This window comes from Toxotes jaculatrix, chromosome 4 (assembly GCF_017976425.1).
Source record: "Toxotes jaculatrix isolate fToxJac2 chromosome 4, fToxJac2.pri, whole genome shotgun sequence".
Taxonomy (NCBI): Eukaryota; Metazoa; Chordata; class Actinopteri; family Toxotidae; genus Toxotes; species Toxotes jaculatrix.
This window is the reverse complement of record NC_054397.1, coordinates 16,582,292-16,597,980: the sequence shown is the minus strand read 5'-3', so window position 1 is coordinate 16,597,980 and position 15,689 is coordinate 16,582,292. Positions and strand designations below refer to the sequence as shown.

General features: G+C 40.5%; 1 protein-coding gene across 1 annotated transcript in view; it reads right to left on the bottom strand.

The window, feature by feature from the left end:
• Positions 1 to 251: 251 nt before the first annotated feature.
• LOC121180621 (alpha-1,6-mannosylglycoprotein 6-beta-N-acetylglucosaminyltransferase B-like) overlaps positions 252 to 15,689 on the bottom strand; it is a 98,602-nt gene continuing 83,164 nt past the window's right edge. Inside the window, exons 10-18 of the mRNA XM_041036203.1 lie at positions 13,709 to 13,842; positions 11,658 to 11,788; positions 10,855 to 10,860; positions 7,800 to 7,955; positions 7,390 to 7,536; positions 7,065 to 7,181; positions 4,083 to 4,157; positions 2,072 to 2,355; positions 252 to 1,090 (exon numbers count right to left, since the gene is read on the bottom strand). Coding sequence (XP_040892137.1) covers positions 892 to 1,090; positions 2,072 to 2,355; positions 4,083 to 4,157; positions 7,065 to 7,181; positions 7,390 to 7,536; positions 7,800 to 7,955; positions 10,855 to 10,860; positions 11,658 to 11,788; positions 13,709 to 13,842 — 1,249 coding nt within the window. The 3' untranslated portion in view covers positions 252 to 891. The remainder of the gene's footprint in view (positions 1,091 to 2,071; positions 2,356 to 4,082; positions 4,158 to 7,064; positions 7,182 to 7,389; positions 7,537 to 7,799; positions 7,956 to 10,854; positions 10,861 to 11,657; positions 11,789 to 13,708; positions 13,843 to 15,689) is intronic.

Sequence of the window (15,689 nt, the reverse complement as noted above, 5' to 3'; positions counted from 1 at the left end):
TTATGACTTTTTTTTTTTCCAACAAAAAGCCCAGAGGACTCTTTTAAAATCCAGCAGTGAGCTCTAAAGGCTTATTTATTGAAAAATAATCTTGTACCCTTTATCTTTGTCCTCTGTCCTCCTTTCTTTTTGCGACCAGAGATGATTGCATTGACCGATGCTGCCTCAGACTTGGGGTTCAGTCTGATAAATGACTCTGTCCATCATTGGAGGAGGGAGGAAAAAGCGAGGGAGATAACCCACCTGTCCATCATCCTTTGTCCAAGTGCAGAGAGGAGATTGGATATTGACCCATGGTTGCCTTCTCCAAGCCAAGATATTTGAAGACTCTGTCATGGAATGACACTGTAGTCCCAATACTGAGTCTCTCTGCAGTCACAAGTGTACATTTTCCAACTTAAACCCCTTATTTTCAGCAAGATACAGTTCCAAAAATGAAATGTTGTGTATCACATCTTGTAGAAACTATTATCCTGTAGTCGGAGGGTTAATGTGAAAGTTGGTTGGCTTGGTGAGTTGTAACCCAGCCTTTGCCCCTTCAGTGGAATGTACTTCCTCATTGTAATGACAAGTGGTATCATCGCTACCCTGTTCTAGGAAGTCTTGCAGCTACCCAGTACGTCTCCAGCCTGTTACAGAATAGTAGCTGCTTTAACAACTACAGTCAACCACAATCAAACTGGCAGCTATCCAAGCCTACTTTAAGCTCCTCAAATCACTGCATGCCTGTCCCTCATCATCCTACATTTACTGTTTTGGGGGGAAGCTGCCTTCCTGCACCATTAGGTAATTTGTCACACCCGCTCTGGCTGTAGCTGCCTTCCAGTGTCCCTCTTTCCCCTGCCAATCTGTGTCTAATTCTTTTGTATCTTCCCTTCACATGCCCTGTCATTATAGACAGTCTCTGCACAGCGCCACCTGGCCGCGGCGGAAGTCTCTGCAGGGGCAAAGACGTCTGTATTTGGGGGAGTGACCTGCACAGCTGAAGAGGAGGGGTTCCCGCTGCAGGCCGCACTCCTGCCGCACCACCGAGAAGGCTGGGAGGATGTGGTTGATCTCTGAGTCTACCACCTCGCACTGCACCTCCAACCTGAGCGAGTGAAAAGAGAGGCAGAAATCTGAACCCACACTAAAATAACACTTCACTGGGTTTAATATTCTTGTTGTGTTCTTCAAAGGAGAACTTTGAATCTCAGAAAATACAAGTAATAAAAGTTATTTTTAACTATTCAAGTAACGGGAAAGTGGAAGTGGCATAACCTCAAAATAAGTGGAAAGCAGAGACAGAAAAAGAGAGATTTCATCACTTTCATCACACGACAGATGCCAATTTAAAAAGAGTAGGAAGGAATTTGATGGAGAAGCGACAAGGAAGTTGGAAAAACTGCAGGTATGAGATGTCACTGTGAGAAAGAGAACTTGTGTCAGAGACACAGACCTGAGCTACAAGGAGGAGTAACAGAACAGAAACAAAGGAGAGAGGCACTGTAAACCAACAAAGGCAGAAAAAAAAGTGAACACAAAAGATACTTGGAGGATGAGAGAAGAGCAAAGAAGAAAAGCTGGAACTGAAAGCAGTCAGGATGGGGAGTGTTTGGAGGAGAGACTCAAACACCAGCAGGCTTTCAGTCTAGGAGCTACAAAAAAAGGAAAAGTCTGAAACTTAAGTTTCTGCTTCAGCTGCCTGGAGCTGGTACAGTAAACTAAATAAACACCTGGCGAGATTCTGCCTCACCTACTCTCAACTAGAGTTGAAATGTAGAATCTTTAAAAATTTGAATTGTTCAGCAAAATTTTATTTCCAGTTAAACTGTAGATCTTTATATCAACCTGGCCATTTAAGTGGCCTCTCACCTAGAAATAATAAAGTGTTGCTTCATAGGGACAGCATTTAGCTTTGATTAATTTAGTTTCAATTAATTTTTCAAATAATTTTGTAGGCATGATGAAAGCCCCAAAACTGTGACTGGGCAATTCAAATGTAATGAAAAGTATCAACACATAGAAAACTAAACTTTCTGTTAAAACTTGATTTGAAGTTTGACAGCACAGTTACTTTAGGCTGACTCACCCACGCAGGGCCTCCTTGTTGTTGATGAAGCGGAAGTGAGCGGGCTCACAGATGAAGCCGGCAGACTGGCATGCCTCCACACAGGACTGGCCCTCTTGAGATACAAGCAACCTGAGGGAGGTGAGAGGAGGCCAGGCAGGGGGAGCCGTCACATTGGACGCCCAACCAAGGACTGTGGAATTGGGCAGAGGCACAAACAGAGGTCCTGTAACCCTGCTGCCACCGGCAGACCCCTGTTTGGAGAGGTTGGCTGGAGTGAAGGGAGGCTCTGGAGCACAGAAGTCCTGCAGGTGAAAGATACAGCAGAATTAGTTTGTGCAATCATGTTATTGTGGTACTGCTGTTGGAGGATTACCTAAGAATGTGTCTTTTGCTGTGTTTATGGGCAGAATGGTGATGCAGCTCAGTGGAAAGCATATTAACAGCAGGTTGTTTCACACAGCAAGTGTTTTCATTGGTGTTCTGTATTTTAAATAGCTGCTTAGGGGGCCCTACCTCACCGCCATGGCAGCTGACTATATCCAATACTACTGAAAGCCTGTATCATATGCAAGAGGTTGTTGCTACCACTGTACTCTAACACTGTCTCCACAGGAGGCGTAGTGTGAGCAGCACATTAGCGAAGCAGAGCAATTGATGCCATTAGCTCAGGGGTTCACATATTTTTTTCCCAGCCTACAGTGTGAAAGGACAAGAATAATACAATGATTTGTGTGATATTAGTTAAATTAGATTTTCTTTATTCATAATTGTAACTTAGAAAAAGATCTGACAATGTTTAAAGACAAATTTATACATAAATGTGAGTAATACCAAAGGGTTCCCATATGATACACAGTATTATAAACAGTATGTATAGATCCAGACTGGCTGATCTGGATGATCTGGATGGCTGGTGTGGGGGTGCAGGTAACACATAACTCAGGGAACTCAGGGAAAACATTAATACCATGCTCTGCATTGTTCTTCTCAGTTTGATTTCTGTGGTTGCCATGGTCACATGGCGAGCTGTGGCGGCAAATTGAAAACTGTTCAACCCTCAACTGCTCAACCAATATGTCAGCGGCAATCAGCTGTGCAAGTTCACAGGAGCGCAGCTGCCCTTTTACTCTATGCCGCTGCTATGTGCCTAAAATGCTTGATGAAGCACTGACTTAAAAAACAAACAAACAAACAAACAAACAAAAATATATAAAAGCATATTAATCATGTTAAAATATCCAAGTGTGAGACAAAAAGAAGGTAATTTAGCCAGCTGCTATAACGGGATGTTGTATCGTGTATCGTTATTGCTAATGCATATGTGCTGACAAATAAGTGTTCTTTAGTACTGTGGAATAAGCGAAACAAAAACACTAGAGAAAGCACAAAGGTTCACCATCTGCAAGCGGCGGTTTCTATCTTAAATCTTGGTAAACAGGAATCTAGTTTAACTTTCTCCAGTCTCTCCTTTGATAGTATAAATGCTGTAGTAGTGGTTTCTCTGTCCAAACCACCTGCCAGTCAGGAGCTGGCAAAGATTGTTGAGAGACCCTCTGCAGTTTGTCTGACATCTAGGGTGGGATTATTAAAAAAAAATAAATAAATAAAAAGTCTCTCTTTCATGCTAGTCCTCCATCATTATCATCCTCATACTTCAGTTCTTTCTCCTTTACTCATCCCTCCTCATTAGTGTCAGAGGACCTTCTGCTTTAGAGCTGCAGGGCAGATATGTGGTTTGTTATGAGAGTTAGCATGTAGATTAACCACAAGTCCACATACATGGAGCACAAAAACACACAGAGACACACACAGAGACACACACAGACACATAAGCCGAGATACGCAATGTTCTGGGTGTTGAATGCACACAATGATGAAATACAGAGCAGAGTGGGGAGTGTGAGAGCTGGTGAAAGGAGTGTATGGTTGAGAGAGAAGGCGGGGTAGTGAATAGAAGAGACCATCCATGCATGTGGGTGTTATGTCCCCTGGTCTGTGCACATTTGTGTTGACATGGACTGGACCTCACCTGATGCTGTATGTAGGCATGTACTCTCTCCAGCATCCCCTCACAGGTGTATTCATAAGGCAGATAAGGCTCAACCTGAAAATAGCACACACAGAAACACACAGGCACAGTCCTCACCCTGTTATTTTTTTCCCATAATTTGCACATATTAAAGTGTACTTTTTTGCTGTCACTTCATTGTTCACTCTAATTGCAATAAATTGTCTCTTCTCCTTGTTAATTTCAGCAGATGAATGTTTCTATTGTCAGATTTCTGCGAGGCCTAATCACAGTATGTCACTGCTTGGAAACTCATTAGGCTTTATTTGCATACCAATAGATCATACCCTGCTGTGATGTGCAGGTTTTATAGCTAAAGCACACTTTTGATTGGCCTAATTAGAGATGAGCTGGAAACACTATATATGTATTCTTTTGTGTGTCTAGATAACACCAATGTTGAAAACATGCGAACAAACTGACACAAAACTGGGTGAATGTAAAATGTCTGAGTGCAAAGCTGGGATTAATAGAAACTGAATTAGCATTTAATTTAATAAACAGTTTTATAGTGTTGATATTGTATTTTTGAAATCAGACAAAAATGTCAATTAAGGCTTCATGACTGATTTAAAAGATGTTGTGCAACGAACGGAAAGAATTTTAACAGCTAACAGCAGACAGAGAGAGAGAGAGAGAGAGAGAGAGAGAGAGAGAGAGAGAGAGAGAGAGAGAGAGAGAGAGAGAGAGAGAGAACATCAGAGAGATCCAGCCTTTGTAAATGGTACGCACCTCACTAAATTGTATTTCCAATCTAAAATCAAAGCAGTCTAATGTTCAGCCACGTGTGAAATCAGGCTTGGCCCATTTCAAGTGAAAACCACCGAGAAGCAAGTATGCAGAGATGATGCAATTTAAAAAGTTCCGCGCTCTACAAATCTGATCAAAGCTTTATGTTAATCTACTTTGTAAGCTGGAGCAGAAAGTAAACATGTGGACAGAAGTGTTACACAAACAAGCTCCCTGCGATAACAATCTATGTAACAGAGTTTTCTTTCAATCGCGTCTCTTGTTAAGCATTACTTAACCAGGCATGGTGACTTAGAGCACATTCTCATTTGCAGGAACAGCCCTGAGGAGAGAGATGCTTTAAATAAAGACCAAAAATATTCCCCTTTTATCAAAAAAACCTTTTAACTATCAGACTTTTTCAGACATGGCTTGTAAAATAACCTTCACCGTCTTTAAAGACCTTCCTTTGAACGATAATTTTAACTAACTACAGAATGAAATACTGAAGCATAATTTGGCCTGAGACTATGCAAAGGTCTTTGACAGCAAGCAACAGGTCAGACAGGAGGAAGAAAGAATGAAGGACAGAAACAGAAAAACACATATAGAAAGGAGGAATGTTGGATGGTAAGGGAATAACAAAACCAAGGATGGATAAGAAAGAGAGAGAGAAAGAGACTGAAATAGATGGAGAAAGGATTTATTGGAACATGAGAACTTGTTATCCAGAGACGGCTTTGTCCTGCATGACTGAACATGAGACTCTGCCCCACATAGAGTGTATATGTGTGTATGTTTGTGCATCTTGTAGTAAAGGGCTATAATGTGCAGGTAAGGCTCTCTGCGCTGATATACCTGAGGTGTGCAATTTCAGTGTCTCTGACTCTATGATCCAGCTGTGGTTATATGTTTGGGCAGTATAATATTATATGACTCTGTGTGTGTGTGTGTGTCTGCTTGCTGGGGCATTGTGACTCCAGTGAAGGGTGAAGTGGTCCATCAGCTCTCTCTCAGTGGTCTGACAAAGCAGACGGAGACAGAGCATTCACCCAGTGCTGCTGAACGGTAGCTTGTCTGACAACAACAGACAAGACGATGAGATGAGAGCTGAGACACACACAAACACACACACACACACACACAGGCATCACTACAGATATCACCTTTTGTCTCATCTTTATGCACATTACTTCTAATCTGCTAAAGGTGCAAACTCTTACAGAACATTTAAGGGACAGACAGCTGTCTTTCTGCTGTGTTCAGCTTTAAATATACAGCTGTAAATATGTCACTTTGTCAGACGTAAAAATAACTTCAAGAATATCTACTGGACAGCCAGTTATTAAGCAGTGTTGCACAAGTGTTGGATTTGTGCACTTGATGCACGTGCAGTCTTAACTTTTCACTTCACTTAGTTCGAGATATAAATGGTTTATGCTGTGGTTATTTTAAATTGCACAATGTGTCTTGTTGGCACATTGGTCTTCCATTTTAATGAGAGCAGAAAGTTTTCGTAACGTTTAGTCGATTTCGGCCTCAGACTCCCTCTCAACCTCTCTGTTCCTCTGTCTGTATGTTCATCTCTCTCGCTTTCCTCTCTTTCGTGCTTTTCAGAAAGATTTAATCTGCCCGGTTGGCTCCTTAATTAACCTCTCTCCCACTCTTGGCAGTTCCTAGCATCCTCAAATTCTCTGTCAGCCCACATTTTCTGTGTGGAAAAGTTCAGTAATATCAGACTGCTACCTACATACTGGCAAACTCTGCTGTGGTAAAAGCTACTATGCTGTTGCATCAAAGTTTAGGAGTTTTATCAATCTCCCAGCGACAACAGCAGGTCCAGCACTTTAAACTCCATCACAGCTTCTTAAAGGAAAAAGCAAGCAAAAAACATCTATAAAGATAAAATCACAGAGTAAAAGAATTGAGTGATTCATTATCACAAGCCATACAAAAATATTGCTATTACTATTATTTTTTATGTCACTACACAGATATGAACCATTGAGCCACACATCGTTATATGTTTGTCCCCTCATATCCATCTGACAAGACTGTTTTTTAGATAATCTATGTGCAGTGAAACTGAAGAATAAAACAATCAAGATTTTTTATTTATTGAGTGAACCAGTATTTACATGAACTCAGAGACACTTCAATTCACAAGTCTCGTTTTTTTATCTTTGAGTTACAGTGCACAGTGGGTGAGAATACCTTGGTCCTCATGATTTCCCTGATGGCAGAGTCGAACTCCAGGGAGTTGTTGTAGTCCACTGTCATGACGTGAGGTCTGCCAATGTACTGCTCTGCATATGGGTGCTGGGAGGACACCTACAGGAAACACATGCAGAGCATCCAGTGAGAGCTCTATAAATAGTTGTCTTTAAAGTGTTATTGTGGGGACTGGTGATGAATGATGATGAAGATGCTGTCAGAGATAATAAAGTCAATTTGATCATATCAAATGCATACCATCCATGATCATTTTGTACACTGAAAAAAATGTTTTTTTACAATACTACCTTAGAAATTACCTTACCTCTCTAGAAGTGGGCTTGCCTCTGAAAAACTCGTGATTGAGTGAGCTGTGAGGTGGGTGGAACTTGGGTTGGAGGAAAATGCAACCATTGGCTATTGCTTCAAGAGGGGCAGGGCCTTCGTAGGGGAAACCAAAGCCAATAAAAAGCTAGGAAAAAAAAAATCACAAATGTTATTTTATAATTATGGTAACTAAGTTCAACATGTTTTTGGATCAGTTATTGCAATGTGTTGTGTGTAAGCCAAAATCAGTTTTTAAATAAATGTCAGGAGAGGTGGGTAGTGTAAGCCTGAGAGAAACACAGAATAGAAGCTGCAGATGAAGAGTCTGTGTGCACTCAGACTGACACCAGCAGTGAGAATTTAGCAAATGAAGTATGTGTGCAGGACATATTTTCTTCAGTCTCTTGCCTTGGCCCTGCGCAGCAGTTGCTGCAGTTCATGCTGGGGCAGCAGGCCGTGGTTCTTCACAAAAGCCGGGACCTCGGGAGGCCTCTGAGTCTCATAGTACACTGTGCCATGGACCTCCATGTACCTGTGGAGAATCTGCAGGAAACCTTCCTTACCCTGCTGAGAGAGGAGGGGAAAAAGATGAGTTGGTGAGATGGAGGGCAAGGGGTGAAGAGGAGGGAGTATGGAAAAAGAGTCAGTGTAGAGAAGAATATGATTAAAGGCTGCGAGTCCAAATACAGTGTGCAGTGTTTGTTTTGTCTCTGATCTTTGTGTGAGTTGTCTGAAGTCTGAATGTGCGGCTGTTGGCTTTTGGTGTCTGACTGTGTCTATAACTCTACATCTAAAACTACGTTCAGGGTGGATACACAGCAGCCTGTGTCCACATTAGCATTTGGAGATCATTTTCATCAAGATTTCTATCCACACAAAAATGCAACAGGAAAAAGGAAATCATTTTCATTTTACTCCTCCTCGACTTAATATAACACAACTCTCCAGTGCATTGCAGTCATTATTTAAGAAGCAGGACAGACAAAGCACAAATACTCTTGACCAGGTTCTCAGCTGGTTAACCCTCCATTCTCCATTCATATATTGTACCATAAAAAAACAGTAGCTAATGTAATCCCTGTTCTGTGTGTTGAGATGGTAATAAGAAAATCTCTTCTTTTTATTCCCCAAAATGTAACTTAAACATAAAGACAAATTTGTCCTTAGTGTGTGGACACGGTTTAAGTCTCTTTTCAAGTATGTATGAATTCCGAAGTCCTCTGGCCATCTACTGTAAAACTATGTGTTTTTTTATAGTGGGTTTGACAGTTCTACCAGAAAAAAACAAGTCCACCTGAAACCGACCACAGAGTAACACCAGGACAGAAAACAAAGATCAAGAGGAGAAACTGCCACAGTGGTATGCTGCCAATGTTCAACATGCACATGAACATGAACTCCACTATATTGCTGCCACTACCCTGTATTCTCACTGTTTTTTGATTTGTAGGAAACATACTGGATAAGCACTGGATACATGTACACCTTTCGTTCTGTTACCCACAGAGAGGCTTCTTTGTCCAAGGATTAAAACCTGCCCTGAGATGCAGAATCTGGTTTAAAAGTTTTTGTATCAAAATCAAAAGAATGACATCCATTCATGAAAATCAACAGGTTATTTACTTAAAATACAAAACATTAGCTTAAAAGGAAACATAGAATGTTATTAAACTCATTCACCAAGCAGGTGCATCTCTTTTACAAAATGATCATGCTGGGGCTTGTGTGGGTGTGAGGTGCGATAAAGCATTACTCGTGCTTACTCATAGCTGTGCATTCATTTCTGTTTATTTTTCCAAACAATATAAGCATTTCAGTTTGTGTGTTGAGAGAGCCCGAGGGTCATACTTTCAAAGTCAGGGTTGAGCATGATGACTGGGAGAACAAAAAAACAAAACCAGAATCAGCTAACAACCAAAACTGAATCATGTGAATGGAGTGTAACCCTGGGCCAGAGTATTGACTGACCATACGGTGTTAAGCAGCTTACTGTATCCCTGTTCTGTGCTGTGGACCCCCGTAGCTGTAATTGGAGGCTGTAGCAATCGATAGTTTCCTCTGTGAGGATTTTCCCAGCCAATTAGGAGATTAGCTCAAGCGCTAAGTGCAGCAGACAACATGAATTAGCAGAAGGAGAAACATAGGCAAGGAAGAGGGAGGTTTCATAACCTGCACTTGTAGTTGTGTACATGTATGTGTGTGTGTGCATGCATGTCCAAGCGAACTCTCACACCATGCATTGGATTAGGAATGGTAATAAGTGCATTCTGCTGTGCAGGTTTTTATGCCTCACTACATTTCATGTGGATTTAACAAAATAGTTTTCAGGACACCAACATGCTGAGTTCATTTTGCATGGCATGTTGGAAGTATATCACTACATAAAGAATTATTTGCAAAGCCTTATCCTCCTCGCTAATCACCTGCTTGGGAGCCTCAATTTGCCACACCCGTCAAGCTTTCAGTCCTCACATGCTACATATGTTGATTGCAGTGTAAACAGTGGCAGTCTGGCAGATTTACCCGGCACATCTCTTTGTTATTTTTTGAAAGAATGTCTGTGATTTCAAACAGAGGCAGAAAAAGCCAGGCATCTAATTTCAAGCTGGCACCTGATGTGTGCACACATATTTCTTTTATTTCGTTCTAACTCAACTCTGTTCGGCTGTTTAGCTTAAACTTATTTGTATTTTCAAACTCAGTGTTTTCACTTTTGATGTTTCAGGAGAAAAGGTTTTAGGATGAGGACAAAGTGATATGTTTGGCAAACGTAAATCCTATCTTCGGTAACGTTTGCTGGGGGTTGCTGGAGCGTAAACTGTCCTAAATCCAATAAAGAGCAGGACAGAGCCATTTCAACTAGTTACCTTTGCTAATCCACGGTTGGACAGTTACTGTCTGGGGGAGGAGTTTAGCACAAAGTCAGTTCTTATCCAAAATGCTTCAGTGGTTCTACTGACAGGTTGGGAGCCTCAATTTACATCTCATTGCAGAAACCTCTCAGCAGGTAAAAGACCATACAAGTACGAAATTATTAAATTACTGCTGTGAATAAGCTGGGAGTCACTTGAGAGAGAGCAGCATCATCCATTAGTGCTGCATTGGCCACATTAACCAAGCTATGCTGTCAAAAGTTTCAACACAAAAGTCACATCCTTCAAATGATTGGCTGCCTGTCCAGTCATTGTGCTTTCTGACAAGAAAGACGATAAAGAAGATAATCACTGTTATACATACAACTCTTGAAAAATGATGCGGTGCATTTGTGAATCTGTAGCTTCTCATAAATCACTTTTCTGGAAGGAGATGTGATAAGAGCTGTGTTTGCATAAATGCTTGTCTGTGATAATGAGAATGTGTGTACTCCTTGACATGTTAACAGCTCAGAGTAACTTTGTGCGGATGCATTGGCTGTAAGGTGGACATGACAGGAATATTTTTGGCGAAAGTGACAGGCTCTTACCTGAAGCTAATGAGCATCCAGCCAGATACAACGGTGCACCACAAAAGAAAGAAAGGGAGAGAATGAGGAAAATAAAATCAGATAAAAATGTAGATAGACAATAGGACAACAATGGTGTAAACAGAAGCGAGAGAGAGAGAACACTAAAATCACATATTACGTTTTCTGCTTTTTCACCAGGCCTTTTGCAGATCAGTGTATTGTGCTTTTATAGTCTTTCATCTCCCTTATGTGCTCATCTCTTTCACAAGTCACAGCTATCAAGAAATCCAGGAAGATTGTAGACAGGCGGTGGAAACAACATCTCTATAATCATTTTAACAATGGAAGCACAACTGTGCCCTTCTACAGTATGCAAAGGAAGAGCAGACAGCTTTTGAGACAAAAATTGCCTGTAAATTAAAGCAGTACAATTGTGTATATAGAGCCACATGAAGCTGAACTGCAATGGTACAAACAGCGGGGTGTGCAAAATGCTGTCACTGGATTTTTTTTGTTAACACTGCAGTATACGGTTGGGTGTATTTTGTGCGTGTGTGTGAATCTGCATGTATCAACTCTGAAAGAGACTGCTGTATGAAGAATTCAGCTTTTGATCTGTTGATTGATATTATGCATGGAAACATTCAACAGCAGCAGCAAGATCAACAATAACAGAGACATACTGAGACAGTTTCAGTTTGTCTTTGCCATTGTTTTAGGGAGCAAACAGCTCTTGCGAAAGCAAGTCTCTATATAGCTCCAGAATCTATAGCATCAATAACAAAATTTTTGTGTGTGTGTCTGTGATTTGTTGTCTGTACCTTCCACATGCTGGCCTCTTTCCCGTACACAACGGCCATGTTGTTGACTTTGTTCTGCTGAATGCTCCTCTTCTCTGTCTCATTCAGCTCCTCCGAAACGAAGCCCATGAATGAGTTGTCTGGTGTGTGAGCTGAATGTGTGCGTGTATGTGAGTAATAAGGACAGGAAGGATAGCAGAGAGTAAAGAGAGAGAAAACATTACACAAAGAGGGAAGAAGAGAGGGGGAGAAAGAACGTTTCACAGTGAGTGAGAGACAGAGAAGAAAGACAGAAACAGAGCACTACATCCTTGTTTGCCTCAGCTCAGTGGCAAAACCAGCGTGATTATTTTCTTCCTCAGTATTATAAATAGCGATTGTCATAAAGCCAAGCTGCTGTTGGGCTCTGATGGTTTGGTAGTATGGAAATAGTTTTTAAGTACTGGCTGTAAGTTTAAAGTATTTTTCTTGATGAAATACAACTATGGAGATATTCATACTCTCTTAGAATGGCTTTCTAAAAACCACCTATCTACTGTAACTTCACAGTCACAGCCATTTTTATTGCATATCAGTGCACATTCTCAGATATTGAATAACCATAATGAATTATGGTGCCTGATGCGCTCTCATAAGGATGACATAGCTGATGAAGGCTGAGTCGGTCATTATAGCTTAGGACAGTGCGAGAACAGTCAGCCACATATTGATGTTATAACGATCCTGTTGTCGAGTGGCAGCTATAGATGAATGGACATGGCAGTGTTGAGAACTGAATGTGAGAGCAGAAGAGAGTTAAGTAGTCAATGTTTCAGTAAGGAACAACGAGGAGACAGACAATAATGTGGGCTTTGAAATCAGCAGATCAGACATATTGTGTAGCATGAAAAGGAAAAAGAAAGAAAACGAGAGAAGGAACAGATGCAGCTTGAAGGGATGCAAGAAGCTGTGGTGTTGCTGAAAATAGGTGCATTAAACACATTACTCCAAATTAATGTGAACAAGCAGCCAGACCTGTCAAAGAAAGTGAAAACACTGAATTGGAGTCATTTTTATCACATTTAGAATGACTGTCAAAACTGATGACAGATCTTTGTGTGTGTGTGTGAGTGTGTGTGTGTGTGTGTGTGTGTGTGTGTGACAGTTAAGAGTTTTGAAGTTGTAAAATGCAAATGTTTGAACTGATGGAGTTTGTACAAGTTTGGGATTGGGAGGATATGAAACTGTGAGCAAAAGCACAAGTTAGTTTGAGCATTCTTTACTTATAGAAAGATTGTTCATTACTGATTTTGATAGGGATGGCTGCAGCTGGTTTCAGAATTACTTCAGTGACAGACATCAGTATGTGAAGATGGACAGAGTCCAGTCTGGATTCCTGTTGGTTACAGTGGACATACCACAGGGATCTTCTCTGTTCCCGTACCTATTGAAACTGTCTCCTCTCCACACAATTGCCAAATTCATGCAGACGATACAGTTTTGTACCGTACTTCTGAATTTGTCAAATCAGCCATGAAGAAACTACGACCCTCCCTTCATGCATTGTAAAATTCTCTTATTAATCTTTAACTAATACCTAATACAAATGAAACTAAATCCAGGGTTTTCTTGACATCGGAAAACATAGACTACTGTGCTTCCAGTGTGCCCTTAGATTCTTTTTACCATTCATTCATATCTATAAAGCCCTGGTTAGTAAAATACCACCATATATCACATCTATGTTGCATTGAAAAAGTATTATATTAGTGCAGCAGACTCACAGAATCTCTTGTAACCTAAAGCTGAATACTCTCATACCTCTTGGACACTTATGGAACTGTCCATTTCCTGCCTGTAACTGTTTTAAGTGATTTTGTTTGTTGATTTTGTATATTTCTGTTGTCCATGGTGTAATCTTGACATCATTGTAAACGAGGATCACCCTCAAAACTTTCTCCCAGAGACTTCAAAAAAGGGTTATATATACAGAGGGGTCCAAAAGTCTGAGACCACTCTCCTGAAAAACTGTATACTGATATTTGGATGAAAAATTCCCAAAATTAAACTTAAGGAAGTGAATTTTTTCTTACGGAACATGGTCATGTACTGTCTGGCATTGAGGTTCCAGTAGCCCCAGTTGGTCCGGTAGCCGTGCAGGGTAGCATACTCCTCATGATTGTAAGCTGGCTCTGTCCCAAAGGTGTCAATCACTCGAATGTGACATCTGTAAAGACAAAGGACAACCACTTTAAAACCAAATGTTCCTAATGTGCAAAAAATATCAGGAACAATTTTTCTTAGCCCCTATTTAGCATTTATAAAGAATTTATTAACACTTATAACTGGTTTATGACAGAATATAAAGCTCTACAATGCAATTTTACACACCAATTGTAACACAATTAATGTTGCCAACAACTATAACTTCATGACACTGATAATAGTGTAGTTATTTATCATTTATACATATATGAAATACAGGAAGACACATGATATAATGTTGTCACGACTTTTGAACACATTTATAAACAGTTTTGAATCCTTGTTTTGTGTTGACACACTGGAAACCACATTAATAAATCATGTAGCATCTTCATCATATATATTTATACTGCAATTTATCTCTACATTACATAACAGTCTTTTGTGCATCTTATGACACTTCATATCTTTCTCATTTTCTATAAAGTTGGATAAACTGCATTCATTGTAATTTTATAAGTCACAGTCATATTTTCTTAGGTGTTGTAGTCAGACAAATCTAAGCTCTGCCTCACTTGCAGGAAGCACCTGGAGGGTCGTCCCTGATGCTGACTGAATTACATGCTAAATTTACTCAGATTGTGAGCACAAGCTGAACGCAAGGCACAGCACAAACAACAGCAACCAGCAGTTTTTTTCTACAAAGTGTAGCGCGGGAGGTTTGACATGAAAATGAGAAGGAAAAATTTTGAGGTTTAGAAGGTGGAGGTGTGACAGATAAGCAGACACACACACACACACACACACACACACGCTCTCACATAAACACACGCCCTTGTCTGTACTAGAGAGCATGTTTAATTTGGCCTGTATGTGAGCTGAAGGGATTAAGAAGAGCTGAAGGTGGCAGAGTCCATTTCCATATCGCTGAGACTCTTTCCTGGCAGGTAACTGTGTGTCTGCATTTGTATGTGTGTGTGTGTGTGTATGTGAAAAAGAGAAAGAGTGAGATAGTCCAATAACATTGTCTGAGAGTCTCAAGAGCACTTAAAGGCTTTTACCTCTGCATACTTCATCAAAAAGCTCACATAACTGTTTCCTGGCACATCTCTTGCCTTGAAGCTGCACATAGGTGTCTATTTTAACATGCTGATATTCTCACATATTTACAACATCCCAACGACGGGATGTTCAATGTATTACCCTTTCACTGTAGACACTGTCCCTCAACATGTCTTTCTGTGTTTCAATTAGTTATATCCTATGTTTTTCAAAATTACTTTTCAAAAACTGCACTGAGGGGCCATGAAGTTGTTCCCTTAAAAAAAAAAAAAGTGTGAATTGCAGTGATCATTACTCTGTTTGATATACATGTAGATAGAGGTAAGTACGGCAATAGAGGTTATTCATGTGAGAGTCTTAAAGGACAGCTGAGTATTTCACTGGTGTACTGGTATGGCCTCTCCACAGATTATGTTTTACAGTTCAGACTTTACAGTAGCCTAAAAGTAGCATAGCTAGCAAGGTTACAGAAAAGCTGTCTCTGTAACATGACATATTCACATATCCTGTCAAAGCTGTCTCTTGAGAATCCTCAGGTTTCCAACCACACTTCATACTCAGACACAACATGTTTTGTTGCTACTCTGTTTTATGGTCTACTGAAGCTGCTCACACTGGAGAAATTGTGAGAAATCTATGATGGATTTCTCCCCTTTACTTTTTGAACACTAGTGTAAATTGTGAGTCCAGAAAAAAAACAGTCTTTGATTCTGATAACCTGACATCGAAGCAAAAAGTCCTCTATTACTCTCCTTTACTGTAGCTGCCTGGATAAGAAGTCATGTTTCGGTGCTTACCCCCTTGATT